At 38.6% G+C, this 19193-nt stretch overlaps 2 protein-coding genes across 4 annotated transcripts; both read left to right on the plus strand.

Moving 5' to 3' along the window:
- The first annotated feature begins 5256 nt into the window (after positions 1–5256).
- ice2 (interactor of little elongator complex ELL subunit 2) lies at positions 5257–14615 on the plus strand. 3 transcript variants are annotated; one of them, XM_038727905.1, is made up of 15 exons: positions 5257–5401; positions 7309–7410; positions 7528–7852; positions 7939–8058; positions 8153–8287; positions 8458–8574; positions 8855–9014; positions 9736–9917; positions 10021–10831; positions 10920–11089; positions 11200–11329; positions 12453–12537; positions 12796–12846; positions 13486–13726; positions 14161–14615. In XM_038727905.1, exons 1-15 carry the CDS (start codon positions 5388–5390, stop codon positions 14311–14313), a joined length of 2796 nt encoding a protein of 931 aa, XP_038583833.1. In that variant the 5' UTR covers positions 5257–5387; the 3' UTR covers positions 14314–14615. The 3 variants fall into 3 exon arrangements, with proteins under 3 accessions (XP_038583833.1, XP_038583832.1, XP_038583835.1); XM_038727904.1 differs by lacking the exon at positions 5257–5401 and adding an exon at positions 6480–6526; XM_038727907.1 differs by lacking the exons at positions 5257–5401; positions 13486–13726 and adding an exon at positions 6480–6526.
- Positions 14616–14731: 116 nt separating this feature from the next.
- anxa2a (annexin A2a) lies at positions 14732–18941 on the plus strand. The gene is given in 14 exon segments (XM_038727908.1): positions 14732–14860; positions 15533–15590; positions 15716–15809; positions 16248–16310; positions 16313–16341; positions 16433–16546; positions 16728–16818; positions 17008–17087; positions 17175–17234; positions 17670–17763; positions 17872–17967; positions 18180–18238; positions 18484–18606; positions 18687–18941. Coding segments are annotated over 13 exon segments (1011 nt in total). The 5' UTR covers positions 14732–14860; positions 15533–15542; the 3' UTR covers positions 18747–18941.
- The last annotated feature ends 252 nt before the right edge of the window (positions 18942–19193 follow it).

The raw sequence follows: 19193 nt of genomic DNA on the forward strand, positions 1-19193 counted from the left end.
GCAATTTGTGCAAGGCGTTAATGCCTTGCGCTGTCACCCCTCAGGGAAGAGTTTCTTTTGCGCTTTCTGTTTTGAGAGGACATTTGTTTGTACTCATTAGCTTTAGTTGATGTTTTTGTCAGGGATGTTCCATGAGAAGTGGCTGAAATTAACATATGAATATTCATCACTGAGTGGTTCAGAATTTCACATTATCGATCTCCTGAAGGGGCCTCCGGCCACTCAAAGACCACTGCGCCCCTGCGGTCATCGCATTTGTAAAAACAACAAACCCCCACCACTTTTACAAACCACAATTTTATCAGCACACAGCATATTCTTGTTACACATACACACACAAAACAATCTGTTTTGGTTTCAAATGGTGTCATCAGGGTCTTTAAAAATGATAACCCTCTTTGTTAGAAAAACCAAATATTCTTATGCAATACTAAATCTGTTGTGTTTGGGTTGTAGTAGATATGCTGTACCTAAGTAATAATCTCTGTTATGATCCAATGCTATTTGGATATGCACAAGCCCTCTACGACTAGTAAACCTCAGTCTCCCAGCAAAAGAAACCCAGTCTGGAACACTGCTAGACAATCCAGGTTGAGAGGCCCAGTGGCCCGGCAAGAGCAGCGAAGAGGATGAGGCGCGAACGCTCAGGGAGGTAACAGGTAGACCGAAGAAGCAGCTCTCTTTCCTCTGGACAGTTGCAGAGCATTTGATTAGCTCTTTTGTGAATTTATGAGGTCTTTAAAATCTCTTCAAAGCACTCCATTGATAAGACGAGGTGGCAGAGCACATTGAACATGCAGTAGTACAGCGTTTACTGTTATAATTAAAGAGATGAAGATTTGGCCGATTTCTTGTTATTTGTTTGCACACAAAAAAATTGGTTTCTTCTTGAAAATGATTCCGTTTTCTTAAGCTGTTGTAATATTGCTTGATATATTGGTCACATAAAACAATTCAGTATTTTCTCACATATGATCAGCTAAGGTCTACCACCAAAACCAGTTCTTCTCTCTCATGAAGTGAAAATCTGTTTTTCATTCAAGTCTAAATGGTTTAAGTGGCATGTAATGTGTTCTACAAATATAAAACAAGCAATATGCCTTGTGTTACAATTACGGGTCTCTACAGTGCAGTCATCATCCTTTTGAATTGACTTTATCCTTTCAGTGGACTCACACTGATAAGGTTTACTTTCAGTCTAGAACAAAAAGTAATAAAACCCCACTACTCTGTTTTCATCTCCTTATGAACTGGTATGGTTGGCAAGATAGCAGAAAATGGTCATCAAACACATGGATACTTGTGTCTAACTATAAACTGCGCCTTCACACGGGCCTGTAAATTGATGTCCTGTATATTCTCACTTGAGGTATCCCAATTTAAGTAAGGGATCAATGCTAAGTGTGCTATTCAATCAGTGTATAGTATTCAGTAAAATGTGCTGGTCCTTCTGTCTCTGCTCTGTTGTCTGTTTGTAAAAAAAGCAATAGTGTGTGTGCGTGTGTGTATGTGTTTGTTCTCACAGTGTGTGAATAAAATAAACCCCAGACAAGGCTTTAATAATTACAGAGGAACAGGGTTATGTGGACGAAGAGGTTGATTTTATTTTTGACTTTTAAAAAAGAAAAAAAGGGTTTTTGGAAACGCTGAGCTTGATCCATCCATAATAGGTGTAGGTTTTTAAAAAGCATGACATAATGTCTTCAACAATTCATAGGTCTGCAGAAGGCTGTGAGGCAACATTGACCAGCTTCACAGTGAAAACATGCATTGCTATCGGTTGGGACAGCGCGGCCACAGCCTGGGCTGAAATGAATTCTGGACAGCAAATTGTGAAAATTAGTCTTCTTGGGACCGTAAATTGAGAAGATCAGAGTTATGTCACGCTTAAACGTTGTGCTGGAGTGTCGGTGTGTTACCCAGAATTATGAGTCAGTCGTCACATTTAAACAGAACTCATTTTCCAAAGCACAGCTGATAAGGATTTATGATTAAAAAGACGTTTAAGAATATAGTTTAAAAAAATAAATAAAAAATGAACAGCAACTTTTAGCCATAATCGAATGTCAAGCAATAATATATGTCTGTGTATTATTTTTGATTCTTTTGTGCATAATAGTCTTTAAACATCTGCATGTAAATACACCTCTTATTTATCACTTTTTGGTTTTGGTTTTATTTTGTTGTTTGTTATTTTTATGTTTCATCTGTATATTTGACCAGTTCTGTTCCCAGGTGGAGAACTAAGAACTTGACATGGCCTGTATGCTGTATATCTTATTTTCTCTCTTTCTCTCTCCCTCGTTCTCGGCTGTTTATTCACCATATTTAATGTTATTATTGATCACATGTATAAAGGTAGCTTTGTAATTTCTGTCTGTATAGGTAAGAGGAAAATACTGCTACTAAGGCCTACCCAGTGAAAATATGTTCCTGTTTATCAATTACACCATACTGTACGATAACTCGGTTTCTAGTTTGCTTCCCTCCTTTAGGATTAGTTTGATAGAGATAGGATGTGCTCTGACATTTATTTTGTGTTGCCCTAATGTGTGGTGCTAGGTAAGTTAATTTTGTGAACAAAGTATTGATTCCTACGCCTGGCAGCCCTATTAGTCCATTCATTTCATTGCATATTAATGAATTATTGATATTAGGACTCAATAAATAATAAGGATAATGAAAATGATAATGGAAAAAATTACCCAGCTGGTACCTGTATCAGTGTGCTAGTTTTGGGTTAAGGCACTTATTTCCTTCTGACTTATAGCAAAGCTAGTATCTGCTAATTAACAAGTTATTTAAGGTTGCTTTTCTGGTTTGTGGAAAAATGATAATCAAACTGAAACAGAAGTATTGTGTTTTTTCTTTGTCTGATTGTAAAAACCACTCACTGAGGCTATAGTTTGTCAGGTGTTAAGATACTAAATATTTACCTCTCTTGTGTCTGCATAATTCTTAACCTGATGCAGGGAAGTGGTGCTTGGATTTTATTAAACAGAGCCTCGGTATGCTTTTGTTATTCCCCCATTTTAGACTATCCTGAAAGTGGTTTCTTCAGACCAGTGGCATAAACCCTTTGCACCACATGAAGTGTTACAAATGTACATGAAAGAATTGCCATTTGAGGACAAAGTTGACCTTTTCTCTCCACTCTGTAGCAAATATAAGTGAGAACATGCTTGCAATAATACACAACGTATCACACTGAGTGCCTCTCGGTGTAACAAGATGCATACATGGTTTTGATTGTCTTTTTTTGTGGTTTTCCAGACGTGTACTGAAGTGACAATGTATTTTGTACATGAGGATGAACTCTCACATGCTTCAATGTTTTTCAGATTCTTTCTTTATGTGATGTTAATCCTTTCCACTTGGGTTGATGCGCTATGTTAAAGGAATTCAATGTATAGATGGTCCGTTTAGAGTGTACATGTCACCCCTCACCTTATTTGACAAACATAACTATGAAGTTTGTTTCATGTTGATCTTGACTGGTCAAATAAATGCTCAACGATAATATTACAGAAAAGTTCACCTGCACATTGGGTTTTTTGTTTTTGTTTGTTTGGAATAGGCAAAAACTTACAGGCAATCCACATTTCTTCACCTTCTGTTTGTTTTATATTTTTTTCTATTTCACCAAGAACAGTAGATTTACTAATTCATTGTATATGAAGTATTTGTATGTGTTTGTTAAAGAGGCATACAACACATCTGGATTTCTTTCATGTTCTGTGTTCAATGTATGCTTAGTCAGTTGGGGTAACTTAACATGAAGGGTGGGCAGAGCACGGGTGGATTTTCTTTCCATGCAAAAGCAGTACAAATGATGGGCAAGCCGAAACTATTGTGTGGTTGTCACAAATTTCTAAGTCACACGTTTGCTACTGATGTTAAAATGGGGGGACAGATGATCATGTACCTTTTTATCCAGCTCTTTTGAACTCTCTTTAGCAGGTAGTCTATTCACAAACGTAGTTTTGCTCCTTCTTGTCTGATTCTTAAATATGAAAATAAGTATTTTGATTCATTTTGTAAATACAGCTGTAAAGAAAAATAAGAAATTTAATGTTGTCTTTTAAATACTTTTCATTCTAATATGAATGTTGTTATATTGTACTTAGAAACTGTACCTTTAATATTACCTTTATTAAAAGTGCATTGGACACATCGATTTTAGATGTGCTTTATGTGCTGTTATCCCATAATAAAATTTACCGCTTGTAATGGGCTTTTATTTCCTGACTCTTTATCTGTCTCTGTTGTGTGCTCTCTCCCTAGCTCACTCTCTCTTAACAGAATTAATCAAATTGCATATTTGTTATTCATCAATATCAGTCTCAGTCTAACTGCACTAAATAGTTTTCAATTTTTAATCAGGGGTGGTAGCCTCACTCCACTGGAAACTATTCTCCAACTTCTATGAACAAATAATGTAATTTGATTAGTTATGTAGTTATATAATACTTACATCTAAATCTGCAACTGGCAATGAAGAGTTTTGTTGTGACAATTTTTAACTACACACTGAGAAAGATTTTCAGTCCAAGACATTTCAATCTAAGACATATAACTGTTCATATGCACATGCAATATGAGAACTGAATTGTAGTGGTCATGATGACATTTGGATGAGATTTAAATTCAGATAATTATTATTTGATAAGATCAAAATCAAAACAGAACAGCAGTCAATCTAACAATTTATAGCACTCACAAACTTGGCAATTCTTTGTAACAGGTTGCAGTTCTGTAGTTTCTAAGCTTTAGGGGGAAAATGTCTATTATTTTAACGAATGACTCAATTTCCCTGCAAGGAAGATTAATGTTTCATCTCATATTCCAATGTGCATTACATTGGCCACTGTGGTGTTGAATTTGTGTGAATTTTGAATTATTTTCCATATGTACCCATCAATGTAAACTCCCTAAAATATTTACAACAGTGTCATCATTTTATCATTGGACTGATGCAAAATATAAAGCATTAAGTTTAATACAGTATTTTCCAGTCCTCCCTAGTGCTGGAAAACACTATTGTGGCCTGCAGAGTCAGATGGTGTCGGTGGGAAAACAAAACAATCTTATTAACTTCTCTTTTAGATGGGCTGGAGGACGGGTATTGAACACCAGAGTCAAGCTGCAAAGATATATTTTCTTGTTTCATGGACCTATTACACACACAGCGAACAGGCAGATCGACTATGGTGAATGTCCGGAGGGGGGCAGCAATGTAGGCAAAGCGCCTAAATATCAACATAACTTCACCAGACGAAGAATGTCACCTGTCAAACCATTGCTAGCTGGCTAAAGCTAACTCGCTTATTTACAGTAGCTTCAATGCCGTCATTCCTTCGGACCGCTAACGTTAGGTACTGACAATAATGGAGCTGGTATGGTAAGTTATATTTTCATTGCAAACTCTTCGTGGTATGCCACAGATGTAAATGTTGTGACAATTCAACTAACTTTGGGCTAGCTAATGTTAGCTAACAAGCTAATTAGCGTACTATGAATGAGAGTTGTGTTGTGGCTGGCAGCTAACCGAACTATGCTAACCAAACGTGAGCTTCTGGTATGATAAAAGCAGGCTCTGAATAAAAAGTGCGCTTAACCGGACAGTAATTACCATTATGAAACCGTTTTTGTGGCTACGCATATTCACCTGGAAGACTAAACGAGAGAACTGCACCAGGTTAATTTTAGCTGACAAGTGTTCAAGTTGCGTTAATGAGACAGGAAGTTAACGATAAATTAGCTAGCGTTAAATAAACGCAGAGCTTTTTTAGTCAAACGAAATGTTTAACGTTATTTTTGCACTATAACGTTATTTATTTATATTTTAGCTAAGCCAGATAAGTATCCTATTTGGGCTAAGTTAGTTAAACAATAACGTTACTGTTAGTCAATTATTTAAATGAAAATGTAAGTTAATGGACATATTGCATCTAACATTGTTTAGTTTACAAATATAACGTACTGTTCCAGTGTAAGGTTAATATAAACATTGGCATGTGTGCTTTTGCTTCAGGACGCTATCCTATTTATATGTTGCCGTGATGTTTTTTTATATACAGTCTATGGATTTAACGCTACAATTGTGCACATTACGTTACGATAACGTTAAAGTTGGCTTGTATTTTGAAGGTCGGAACAGGAAGTTGTATGTATTCCACGTGACTTCATAGTGTGCACGTTGGACAAATGTGTACTTGGATAATTTCGGCTAGGCAGTGTTAGAGTTACTCTGTTAGAGTAAGTTTAGTTACTCCATTATCAAGGATAACGGTATGAAATCGTTTGAAAGTCCTAGCTAGGTGACAGGTGAATTTATTCTCTCATATTTTTGTACAAAATATAACAAACACAATAATGTATATCTTTACATGTTCTTGTTATATTTCATTTAGACAAAGACCTTTGCTAAAACAAATGAGGACGAAACTAAGAACATGCATGGCACATTTTAATTGTGTCAGCTTGATGTCACCATGATCAGCAACAAGCAACTTCATATCACATGGTACAAAAATATAAATAAACCAAAACAAAATCAAAGCATTTGCAAGGTCCAACTAAGACATTTTTGCTAATTTTACATATTGTAGACCAACTGCTTAAAACTTAAATAATTTTAGCACTAAATATAGATGTATTGGCAGTTACATACCTCCAACCCACAGCTATTTGTGACTTTAATGTGTGTTTAGTTAGTAAAGAAATAAACATTAATACCTGATGTAAGAGCCATAATAAGAAAAGCAATGTGTAATATATATATATATATATCTGGAAAATGTAATCTTGAATGCTTGCTGTTGCTAATGTTGATATTGTAGAAGCTAAAATATTTTTCAGATGCTCTTTGTGTTGATGACATCATGGCCAATACCTCTCAGTGGGAGTTGTTTAGTCCTCTGAGCAAGACAAGCTGAGACAAGACTGAGAAATAACAAATGGATCTTGTATCTTTTATTTTTTAACCGTAAATATTTTGAAATACAATTGCCAGTGCCTGAAGACTCATTTCATGTCAAACTCATTGCTATGATAGAGACATTAACTTACTTAGTTGTATATTTGTGGAAGAATAGAAAAGAATTCTGCTACACCCGAGTCGTCCATTAGATAGGGTAATTGTCATTTATAGTGTGCACTACAACAGCAACACAGAGTAACCAATTAAGTTGCATGTCCATATAATGTGTCCCAGTACAAAAGCAGGGCAGTGCAGAAAGCATTATACATGTTTGGGTACAACAGAGGCCCTCTAATATCATATATGTTTCTCTTTTTTAATTAAAGGGAGGACCCTCCAGTCCCTGACACTCCTTTCTTTACCAGAGATCTCTATGAGAAATATTCCCTTGCACCTAATATCAGAGAACTGTGGGAATTTCTCCAAAGGTATGTCAGTAAATTAACATATTAAGTAATACATGATTTCGGGTGCATTTTTACTGTGTTTTTAAAGGCTTACTAGTGAGTGTTTATCTGACATGTCTTTCCCCCTCCTTTGCCAAGTCCTGTAGAGAATGCTGACATAAAGCAGGAGTGTGATGCCTCTGGCTCACGCTCCAAGGATGAAGCTGCAGAGTTTAAAGACAACAGTTGCATCAGCAAGGAAGAGTCCTGTTGTGATAGTGATGCAGACAATGCTGCGGAAGGTGCAGAGGAATGTAAGGACACCGGAAAATCAAAAGTACAGCTCAAGCAGGTTGAGATTGAGACGGATGTTGCTTATCCTGAACCCAGACTGCCCTTCCCCTGTATGTCCAGCCTGTCCAGCAAAGAGCAGAAGACATATCTTGCCATTTTGATGAGTAAGAAAACAAGGGAACCTCCGCAGGTACCAACATTCCCTCCTTAATGATATTTTAATCTTGCCAGTCGTTGTTAAATCACTTCTTCAAATAATCTTCTGTAAAATTTCAGAGCTTAAAGGCACGAGTAAACAATGAAGTGATCCAGTTCATGAGGTACCTGCAAGATGTGGCCAAAATATGTGCTGACGACTACAACTTCATATCACAGGGAGCTATGCAATATTCAGAGGTACTAATACTACAACGACTGCACCTGTCATCAGCTCTGTGAGATGTATGTTCATAAGTTAAATTAAAACATAGAGTCATAATTTGTTTGTCAGGATTTCTTCACGGGCTGTTTGGAGTGCATTAAGACATTTCCCCAGCTCTACCAGATCCATGAGATGACTAGTCTGACAGGGGGAACATTCAATCCAGGGCTGATGCTGGCCTTTGAAAAACAGCTGCTAATCATGGTAATGTACTTGAAGGAGCTGTTCCAGCCCCAGGCGTATAAGTATATGAAGTTGTAAACCTACCTATTAAAACATACTGAAGTTGCTCATAAATGCCATTGTCCAGTTTTCTATTGAACTTGGAAGTGTCTAATTGCAGAATCAGTCTTTTGTACCCTTTATTTCTCCAGGGCAATGTGGATATTACAGACCACAAGATAGTGCCTGCTGATGCACAGCTTGCATCGGATTATCAGAGTGTTTCATCAGAGCATCCTCCAGCTAAAAAAGCTAAGGACATGCATGCTGTAAGCAATTGTCTCCCTTTTTTAATTACTCCAATAAAGTAAGTCACAAAGATGTTTTACTGCTAGAATGGGATTCATGACCGCAGGTCTATTGTAACTCCATTTCAGATCTTGCAGTTTTCACAAAAGACACCAGAGGGTGTTCATGTCTTGCTCAGCAAAACCAGTGCTACTTTTGTTTCTTGATGGCAGACAGACCTGTGTTTGTTTTTACTGATACAGTAGCTGTTCTGGTATGACCTTTTCTACATGTTTTTGTCATTTATGTTTTTGTCTACAGACAATCAGCAGTGATCGTAATGCAGAGAGTCTGTGTGCTCGTTATGAGCCTCACGTGTGTCTGACTCGAGATGCCCTGGTCAGGCTGCTAGACAACCATGGCCCTGACTTTGGAGAGCAATGGGAAGTACCTGTCTGGATCAAATTAAACCCAGGAAAAGGTACAGCATCATCATTCGGGTAATCAGGAGACTTATGCTGGAAGTTGGTTTAATTAGGGCCAATTTAGACTGCATTTCAAACGGGTGAAAACAATACGTGCCCTCTCTTGTCCCTTGTGTTGCTGTTAAGTTTGAGCTATCAAATCTTGGCAAAATTCCCCAACATAGTTTAAATGCACCAAACATGTGCTAAGTTGGATAATGACCCCAGAGATTTACCTGGCTACATTAATGCGAAAGAATAATGTAAGTAGCAGTGCGTATACAGAGAAGGTAGTAAAAACAGAAACCTGCACCAATTTTTTTTTTACATTTCTTCTCCATACAATGAATAGAATTTTCACAGCAGCAATAAAAATGTATCCATGTGGTTTTAGCTTGCTAAATAGCAATAGAAATAGGGGGAAAGCTATATAATATGGAATGCTTCTTGGCTGACATGTTTCAAAGTTTAAAAACAAAATAGAAGCATCAATACGTATGACATACTATATATTGTATCCACTTTAATTATTTCACATTGACAGTACATATAAAGATTTTGCAATACAGTCCGAGTCTGTTTTTTCATATTTAGTGAAAGTTAGTGAGTTTGTGACAGAAAGTCAGTGTGCAGCGATCATAGACTGATGCAGAGATCAGATGACTCGCAGTGTGTAATGACATTGAATGACCTCATGGTGGCACTGTTTCACACCTTTATTTCATATCTCCTTTACAGGCAGTAGCCAGAAAAAGACTGTGTACATAGACTCACCACTCCTGAAGACTGAAATGACAGTGAGAGAGAGGAGTCATACCTACCACGAGGAGAGTTTGAAGCTTTCCATCAAGAAGAATGGAAGTAAAAATGTGTTCCACTTAATGACGGAGCTTCCTGCAAATGAGCAGAAACTCTCAGTGGTATGTTGACGCGCAGATAAACTTGGTTTATTAGTGCTATCATGTTATATGTGGTCGGTCTTCATCAGAACCGTGATTCTTTTTCTATCTGTTGCTAAATCAGGAGACCTCACAAAGAAATGTAGTGTCTTTTGAAAACAACGGTCTGGACTTTAAAGTGGACCTCACTGACCTGGAGACATTTGGAGAGACGACGCGCATTAAAACCCCCAAGATGCAGAAAACACAGAATGAGCAGGATGCACTTGTTAAAAGTCAAAAAGCTACAAGTTCCCCGCCTTTAAGTAAGACTAAAAGGTCTAGTGAGCATCTGGTTAATACTAGCAGCAGTTCCCAAGAAGAGATGAACACCTCATTGACAGATATGGATGATCCAATAATAGAGGAGACAACTACTGTACCAAAAAGTGAACAAATGAGACGGGACTCTGCTCAGGAAAGTAACGGACACACTGCTTTTACAGGAGACTCCGATGATGAGAAGCTAGTCATTGACGACTCTGTGTCTCCAGATGCAACACAACCTAAAGCTAAGACCACGCCATGCTCTGCAGACCCCCCGATTACCCCCATTTGTGAGTCTGTACCTGTAGATTCAGAGTCTTCCCCTCAGAAAGTTACAAGACAGAGGCGACAATCCAAAAGAGCAAGGGTATCTGGCGACCAGCTGGGTGAGATCCTGCGCATGCAGACAGCAATGTTCAACAATGCCAGTGACACAGCCAAATGCTCCATATCCCAGGAGACTAACTCACCCACCCGATGTATGGGACCCTCAGTTCACTCCCATTCAATGTCTCTGGTTAAACCCTGCGTGTCCTCATATTTGGAGAGAAACCAGAACCAGGATGGAGAGACCTGCGCTGCTCATGAATCTGCACCAGTGGTCAACATTACTACTACAGAGCACAAAAGTTGGTGTGAAATTGATTTTCTTTCTGTGGTTTTAAGTTGTGTCTTTGTGCTTAATTGTCATACAGTACATGATTGTCCTCCACGCAGAAATACTGTCAGATGACCTGCAGGCTGGTGCAGAAGATGAACAAGATTACGAGGCTCCAGGGGAAGGCAACCTGCTCTATAAGCTCTACAGTCTGCAAGATTTGCTGGTCATGGTGCGCAGCTCTGTCTCACTGACCCATACCAGAAAAGTAGGCAGCAGCCAAAACCAGGTATACATGTTGGTCTGTACACATCCTCCAGAGTTTCATTTCACATATTTAAGTATAAAATTAGTAAATGCAACAGCCCTATTTCTATCCTTTGTTTTCTGCCCCAACAGTATGTGCCAGTGCATGTCTTGCCCAAGCTGGAGTATCAGTTGAGTTATGGTGTTGAGTGCCTAAGCAGCAGTGAGGCTTGCCAGCTGTGGACTGAGACATTGCTCCACTCCAGCACTGTATCCTATATAGGTAAAACCTTTTATCACTTTTACCTGCAATCCTGTTCTTTCTTAATTCACTGAAAATAAAGACAGCGATGTTCCCAAATTGCTCTCAGTTCTAGTATAATGTGGAGTGTCCCTCTAGTCTTTCATTTTCAACATAACTGCCAAGAAAATAGGCAAAGTAACATATATGTGGATGGAAAAAAAGGGAAAAATCTCTTCTCCTTCCCTCACAGGGTTTAGTCCGCATGGCAGATCCTCCCACAAACCAATGGAATAGTCTTTAGATGACTCACCGTCCTGCTGTGACTGTGTAGTGATTAAGTTTACTTTGTTGCCATAACTACAGCCACATATGATTATGGGGAATTACAAAGAACGCATGGTGTGCCGAGCTCAGCTAAATGCTATTTTGAACTTGAGTTAAAATCTTATCCATAGCCTCATGATTCGGGGAAAGACCCCTTCCTTTTTCTGTACTGCTTGTGTAGGTGTTGGCTGGGAATGTACGTCATCATTTACACAGCAAATTATACCCCTTTCCAGTTTGTTAGCATGGCTGCCATACTGGTCAGGATCATCAGCGTTACTTTTGGTACAGCAAGCTTGTATACGTGTTCCTTCACTGCTGTGAATAGCTTTGCCAATAAGTAGATGCAAGCAACCATGTGTCAGGCATCTAAACCCTAGATTTTTTTTTGAAAGATCTTCCAGTCTAACAAAGGACGAAGTGTCTTAGGTTACTAGGTTGCAGTAGTATAAGAAAAGGAGTAGCCAGTAAGAAAACCGTGATAACATTCAAGCTTATTCAGCTGATACAGTACTTCTTTGCTTAGTGGTAGTAGTTCATGTGGTTTATCATGTGGCATTCCCCATTGTGTATTTATGGCTGTGGTTGCAGAAGGAAGGCACTGTTGAAATAAGCAGGCATTACAAGCTGGAGTGGGAGGCAGCAAAGGAGACAGGACCAACAAGCATGTCTTACCACCCACTCAAGCTTATAACAACGCTGGCAAATCATCACAGACTAATTACTTTGTAAGCACTAGGAAAGGCATTGATGATGAAGTGTAGCTCTTGATGTGCACACTCATTAGCTCTTGTTCTTTTCTCAGTGTATCTGTCACCCTCCCTTTCTGTCTCTGTAGCTCACATCAGTGCGCACACATCAAAAGTAGCTCTGCTGAGAAAGCTGCCTGACGACTGGAAGCAGAACATCTCCTGTGGGTTCAAGTGAGTTGTCGTTACAACAGATGTGTGCAGATGATTAGGATTAATCAAATCACTCCTGATTAGGATTAATCTAATCACTCCTGTATGATGATGCTACTCAAGAGGTTGTCATCTAGAGATACAGTCAGTTTATCAATAATCCAAACCTTTTCATCAGTGCTAGCTATCATCACTTCTAGTTTTGTCTTCAGAATTAGTGTTGAAATTTAGATCCATACCAAAGTAGATAACTTGGCAATGTCCCTTTTCCATCCACAGGCCATCCAAGTCACTGAATATTCTGCACCACCTACTTAAAAAGCTAACTGGGTAAGTTGTTGAGGACATTCATTGTCTTAGTTTTGTTTGTAGATTTATTAGTGTTGAGCTCCCGCAGCCACATTTTACAAATTTATTTTCTTGTAAGACTTAACAATAAAATCATACTAGCAATATAGCTAGTCTGGGCTGGCTTTACATATTTTAATTTAATGAATCAGTTTTTCATGAACTCATTGGTCCTGCAAGCACTTATTTAATGTGTAAAAACTATAAAAATGCAAATGTATTAAATTTATGTGGTTTGACTTAATGTACAGTCCACACTTTGCGAAGGGTTGGGTCTTCTTAAACTTCATTGTTTAGTTGGACAACATCTGCAGTTGAGTTGCCTGTGCAGATCTGTCTTCATGTTCTGTTTTAAGATGATGAAATTATTGTACAGTCATGTCTGAAAACCTTGGGCTAAAAATATGACGTTAGTCTTCCTTCATGTTTGTGTTGGAGGTTTACACAGTCGATTACTCAGCGGCACTCAATAGATGTGTCACATTCTGCTTTCTTAAGGCTCTGTTCACCTACGTTCCAGTCCGTGTGACAGGAAGCGAGAAATCTTTCAAAATGCTACAACATGTTTCACTGTGGATTTTGACTGTAACACACCCTCAATGACTTCATGTGGTTGTGTAGGTTAGAGGAAGGACGGTACCTGATTGCACACAAGGCAGGGGAACCATTTGTGACCTTATTAAAAGCGACCAATGGGAAAGTGAGTCGCGGGGCATACAACCTGCAGCAGGTCCACAGCTCTGTCCCACAGCCCCCAACCCCCAGCCTCGTGCCCTGGATACCTGTTGATCCAGCCGTGGTCCTGCCCTTCCACCAGAAACACGGCCGTGTCCCCTGCACCTTCCCATTAAAACCCTTCGAGGTGTGTACTACCATAGTTACTGTATTGATGGATGGAAATGTAAAAGAATATCTAATGGCATTAGAGGTAATGAATGACAAATAATGGCAATGACGTGAAAGCCCAGGAAGTTCGTGCGCGCGCACACACACACAGAGGGATTCTCAACAAAAAAAAAGCCAGCGTACCACTGCATGGTTTACCTGCACAAGCTCAAAACTAACAACAGGGACAAGAGCATAGTAAAATTAACAACAGGTTTTCTGGTGTAGACCCTGAGACATTTGGTGGATGCCTGTCTAAAATTCCACTTAGCAAAGAACTAAAAGAAGTTTTCATGGATTATCAACTGATGTTGTTACTTCTGAGAATGACAAATAAAATGTATATTGTTTTTGAATTTAGCCCCACTTATTTAAAGATACAACCATTTTACCTTTGTCTTATCCTGCCAGTCGGCGAAAGATGGGTCATCGCAGTCCAACAACCATGGAGCTGGGCAGTCAAAGAACAATTTGAATGCAGGAGGTAACAAGAAGAAAAAACAAAAGAAACGTGCAGCCAAGCGTAATAGGTATATTAAAAAGCTAGTTCAGAAGTCCATTTAAAATCCTGTGTGAAAGGATTTAATATGATATGAATGAAATGTCATTAATGTCATAGATTAGGTGAGTCAAAAGAGGAGCTAGACCTGTACTGTTAAGAAAAGGAAAGGAAAGAAAACCACTAACAATGTCTATCATTTCATACTGGAAATACATTATTACCTTTTATATAAATGTGAATGTTGAAGCACTTTTACAGTATATAATCTATACCATGTATTTTTGTTTTGTTCAGAGACATTTTTATATTTTCTGTCAATTAAGTTTTTGTGAAAATCGATCAACAATAAACTTTTGTGCACAGACTGTTTATAACTGTTTATTGTCTGGACTGTTGATATTATCTATCCCCTAAAACTTTGAGCTGCCTTCTTTGCCTAGCTTCCTGTGGTTTCTTGTGAAATAGGGTGGAGTCATAAGTGCAAGGAAAGGGAGGGTGTGTGAGTTGGGAGGTGAAAGGGGAAGCCTTTTTCAGGCTGGAAAGTTTAACGTTTACACCCATTCCACTAAAACATCGCCTGGACAAATCTCCCCAACGTTTACAACGTAGGTAAGTTCAGTGAACTAATACATTTTAAAGTGGACTACCTGAATATGTAATTTGAGTTAACTTCACTGCAGGAAGGTTGAAGGGAAAATTTCAACTTGGAGTCATGACAAAGGATTTCCACACAATTTTCATTCAGTTTGTGCAAACATGTTTTGTTGCTTTTTTTTTTTTTCTTGAGTTTTGGTGAAGTACGAATGGATTCGTGCTCTCCTGTCTCTAACTTGTTTTCTTGTGTGCATGTAAATGTTCTCCGTTGTCAAGCCAGTAGCATTTCTTTCCAGGGTGTGTCTCGGGGGTTGCTGTTAAGGATGTGTGTCAGACTGAACAAGGATTTAAAAGTGTGCAGGATCTAACCATTTTACTAGAAACTACTCTGAATGTGAATATGAAGAAAATAATCATATAAGACGTGAAAACAAATAAAAAACTATTAATTAAATGGATCAAGTCTTTTGCAGTGATTTGTGTGACTGCTGTACCAAAAGCAGAACTAAATGAATTTAGTTTCTCTGCTTTTGTTTAGAAGACCGTTCCTTAGTGGCTCATGTGATTATATCTTGAGACAAAACAAACATGACCCCTTGCAGGGTTCTGCTCAGACGTGTCAGTGATAGGATTATAATTTGGTTAACAAGATTGTATATTGTTGACCATTTTGTCACCTTTTTCCAGGACAGTCAAAATGGCTATGGTATCAGAGTTTCTGGGACAGCTGTCTCTCAACATTGGGGTAATGTCATACTTCTTTATAATGAAAACTTAAACATTACATTGTGTATGGTAGATACATGGCATACTGTTCATTTTAAGATGGCATCAGTTTTTCTCTCTCACTAATTTGCTTTCCATCCTCAGTCTGATGAACCCACATTCCCCACTGTGGTACCTGCTGTGAACTTTGACCCTGACAGAGATGCTGCCAGAATAGAGACCGCGATCAAAACCAAAGGCAAGATGCAGTACTGTACATGTTGCTCACAAAAAGAAATCAGTACAGTGTTTCTTCAGCTTCTCCCTACAGATGAGTAGCTGGTATTTGTGAGTCAGCATCCTGGCTTAAAGTGTTTTGATCATGCTGGAACAACTCCAAATCTGTGCCTCGGTGCTGGCAGAGCTCTGTTCTGGCCATTGCTTGAGAGCTATTAGCAGCGGTCTGACCACTAACTCTTCAACAGCTCACCATTTTGTTGTAATGAAGAATATGTTCTGTGTGGAGTGATGTTTCTTTACTAATGAGGATGTGAGGTGGGATATACCTGTCAACACACCACGTGTTGAAGCAAGCCAACTTTGCAGCCAGGCCCTTCTAACAGTTTATTCTTAAAAATATAAATATTTGCATTCCTTTTATCTCTTCTGATGTATGTAATGTGCATGTTAACATTAGGAGTGGATGAACAGACCATCATTGACGTCATAACAAAGCGGACCTACTCCCAAAGGAGAGAAATCGCTTTGCATATGAAAGGAGGGCAAAGAAGGTACAGTGGGCCTTGACAGAAAATCCAAAAGACTTCACAGCTCTGAGGATATGGTGGTGTTTACGGTTAGGTAACAGAGTTGTATTTCTAGGACATGATCACAGCCCTGAAGGGAGCGCTGTCTGGATCTCTGGAAACAGTGATCCTTGGACTGATGAAGAGCACGGCCCAGTTTGATGCCACAGAGATCAGACAATCGATCAAGGTAAAGGACTCCCATGGTATCAGTGGTGCTCAACATCGGTTGATTCCATTGAAGGGTTACACTGCCCTCTACTGGGAAAATTACAAAACTTGCCTTTTGCTGCAGCCTGATCAAAAATTTAAAATGTGTATGTCTTTAAGTGTCATGTATAAAAAGTAAAAAAAACTTCTGTCTCTTTCAGGGCTTAGGAACAGATGAAGAAACGCTAATTGAGATTTTGTGCTCACGCAGCAATGATGAACTAATGGAGATTAAGAAGGTCTACAAGGAGTGTAAGTCTAAAACATCCTAGGCATTCATATACAGGGCTGGAAATGTACATACACTGTCAGGCTCCCTCAGTCCATCAGAAGTCTTGTGTCCTGTCTTAAATGTTGCTGAACTAGAAATGCAACAGCTGTGTGATTACTCTGCATGTAGAGAGAGCTATATGCCTACGTCAACAATATTACTTCCCACAGTGTTCAAGAAGGACCTGGAGAAAGACGTGGCTGGTGACACCTCCGGGAACTTCGCTAAGCTGCTCTTGGCTCTGGTGCAGGTGAGATTTGTCTGTGCCTGTCTTCATGATTCACATAACGCAATACAGTCGTCACTGACCTGAGAGGTGTGTCTTATTTCTGTGCAGACTAAGAGAGCAGATCCATCCCCTGTTGTAGACTATGAATTGATCGATGAAGATGCCAGAGTAAGTTGCCTATTTTCACTTTTTCTGTGTGGATTATAAATCCACTTAAAAAGTATCGTTTTTTTACAAGTTCAACATTTCTGTAATGTAAATGATTCCAACCATTAATGTCTTAAATTGTTCTTGATCAGGTATTTGATATAGAAGCTGTTTAAATATGAACTACTTATTAACTTACAAGTTAATTACTAAGATAATTACCATGTCAGTTTTTGCCAATGTTGTACTTTACCCCAGAACATGCACATTTTGTGTTGATGACACTGAAATGTCCAAATGAGTTTGGAAATGGGTAGTTTGGTAAAATTTTGCACAGGTGATCATTTTGTACTAAGTCATTGCAGGCTTAGTGATGCCCTCATGTTTAAAATGAGCATCACCAATCTATGCCACAAGTATGGCAGTGTTTATTGGTATTTCGTTGATTCATCTCAGGCACTCTATGATGCTGGAATAAAGATAAAAGGAACTGATGTGGCGACCTGGATATCCATCATGTCGGGGAGAAGTGTACCCCACCTGCGAAAAGGTAACATTGTAAAAATTATTCTAAAGTCGTGTGGATTTTTATTTGTCCTTAATCATTTGTAAAATGTACCAATTAACTACCAGTTAATAATTTTTCTCTCCTTGTTAGTGTTTCAGAGGTACAAGAGTTACAGCCCCTACGATATGCAGGAGAGCATTGTGAAGGAAGTTAAAGGAGACTTGCAAAAGTCCTTTTTGGTTCTAGGTACATCTTTTATCAGTAATTCATATTATTAATACAGGCAGTTATTATTATTGTTAGAATTGACAATGATAATAAAAGGATATTATCTGAAGTAAATAACCCTGTAGGCCAGGTTTCGTTTTATGAATCGTATCAAAAATACAAAAGAAAATCACCTTTCAAATACAATATGTATTATCAAGGATATTTATTCTGTTTTTCTTTTGTTCCAGTTCAGTGCTTTGAAAACAAACAGCTGTACTTTGCCACCAGACTGAATGAAGCCATGAAGGTAGTTACAGTGCTGCTCTCTTTCTTCTTGTTGAAATTTGGCTATTTTGAGGGCCAAACTTCTTATTTTTTTTCTTTGGAACAGATGTAAGAAGTATATCTGCTTGTGAAAGTGTAATTTTGCTGCAGGAACACAGAATCCAAAGTTGGCAAAAGTCATCTTACAACAGCGTTGCATCAGCTGCTGTAGTTAAGTTTAGAGCACATTCAACTTAAGTAAGTGCTGACTTATGCTTGTCTGCTCAGAGTAAAGGAGCCAATGAGAAGATTGTGACCAGAATTATTGTGTCACGCTGCGAGGTGGACCTGAAGAAGATCTGTTCTGAATACAAGACCAACTTTGGACAGTCTCTGCAAAAGACTATACTGGTAAGTGTATCATACAGCCTGCCCCTGGCCTATGACTAATGCATCTTCTGCAGCCCCTCTAACCTGCTCTGTTTCTACAGGAACACACCAAGGGAGACTACCAGAAGGCGATGCTCAGCCTGTGTGGACCAGAGGAGTAAAAAGGGCCTCACTTTCCACCAACAACAAACAAACTCTGCAGCAAAAGCCCATTCCTACTTTTTCTACTTAAACATTTGAATGCAACATTCAGATATATAAATGTATCTTTTTGATACATAAAGAATCTGTATTACTGCTTACTTTTGTTATACCAAAACGGCAATAAAGTTTCTTTGTTGGAGGATTGTTCCTTATCTTCCGTGCATCTCACCTCATATGTTCTTACTTGATGTTTGCATAGATGACCATTAGAGTGCGCTATAGCAGCATTAAAAGCAACTGCAGAAAGCTCTAGCTCCCCTGTGTCTCAGGGCCTCATAATATCCAGTACCTGCTGAAGACATGCAGACATGTTTAATTTTTAAATATAATGAAATATTTGATCTCAAATTACATTTTTACATTCCAGTATCATCCTTTTTGAAACTATTAGAAGGAAATTAAGA

The sequence above is a fragment of the Micropterus salmoides genome, unplaced genomic scaffold (assembly GCF_014851395.1).
Source record: "Micropterus salmoides isolate LMB-PRFRI ecotype aquatic unplaced genomic scaffold, ASM1485139v1 Ms_hic_scaffold_1827, whole genome shotgun sequence".
Taxonomy (NCBI): Eukaryota; Metazoa; Chordata; class Actinopteri; order Centrarchiformes; family Centrarchidae; genus Micropterus; species Micropterus salmoides.

Excerpts from the sequence above, each read along its gene's own strand:
- ice2 (XM_038727904.1), top strand. The coding sequence starts at position 6,495 with ATGATCAGCAACAAGCAACTTCATATCACATG. Across the intron at positions 7,853-7,938 it reads AAACAAGGGAACCTCCGCAG|AGCTTAAAGGCACGAGTAAA; the intron begins GTACCAACATTC and ends GTAAAATTTCAG. Across the intron at positions 8,575-8,854 it reads AAGCTAAGGACATGCATGCT|ACAATCAGCAGTGATCGTAA; the intron begins GTAAGCAATTGT and ends TTTTGTCTACAG.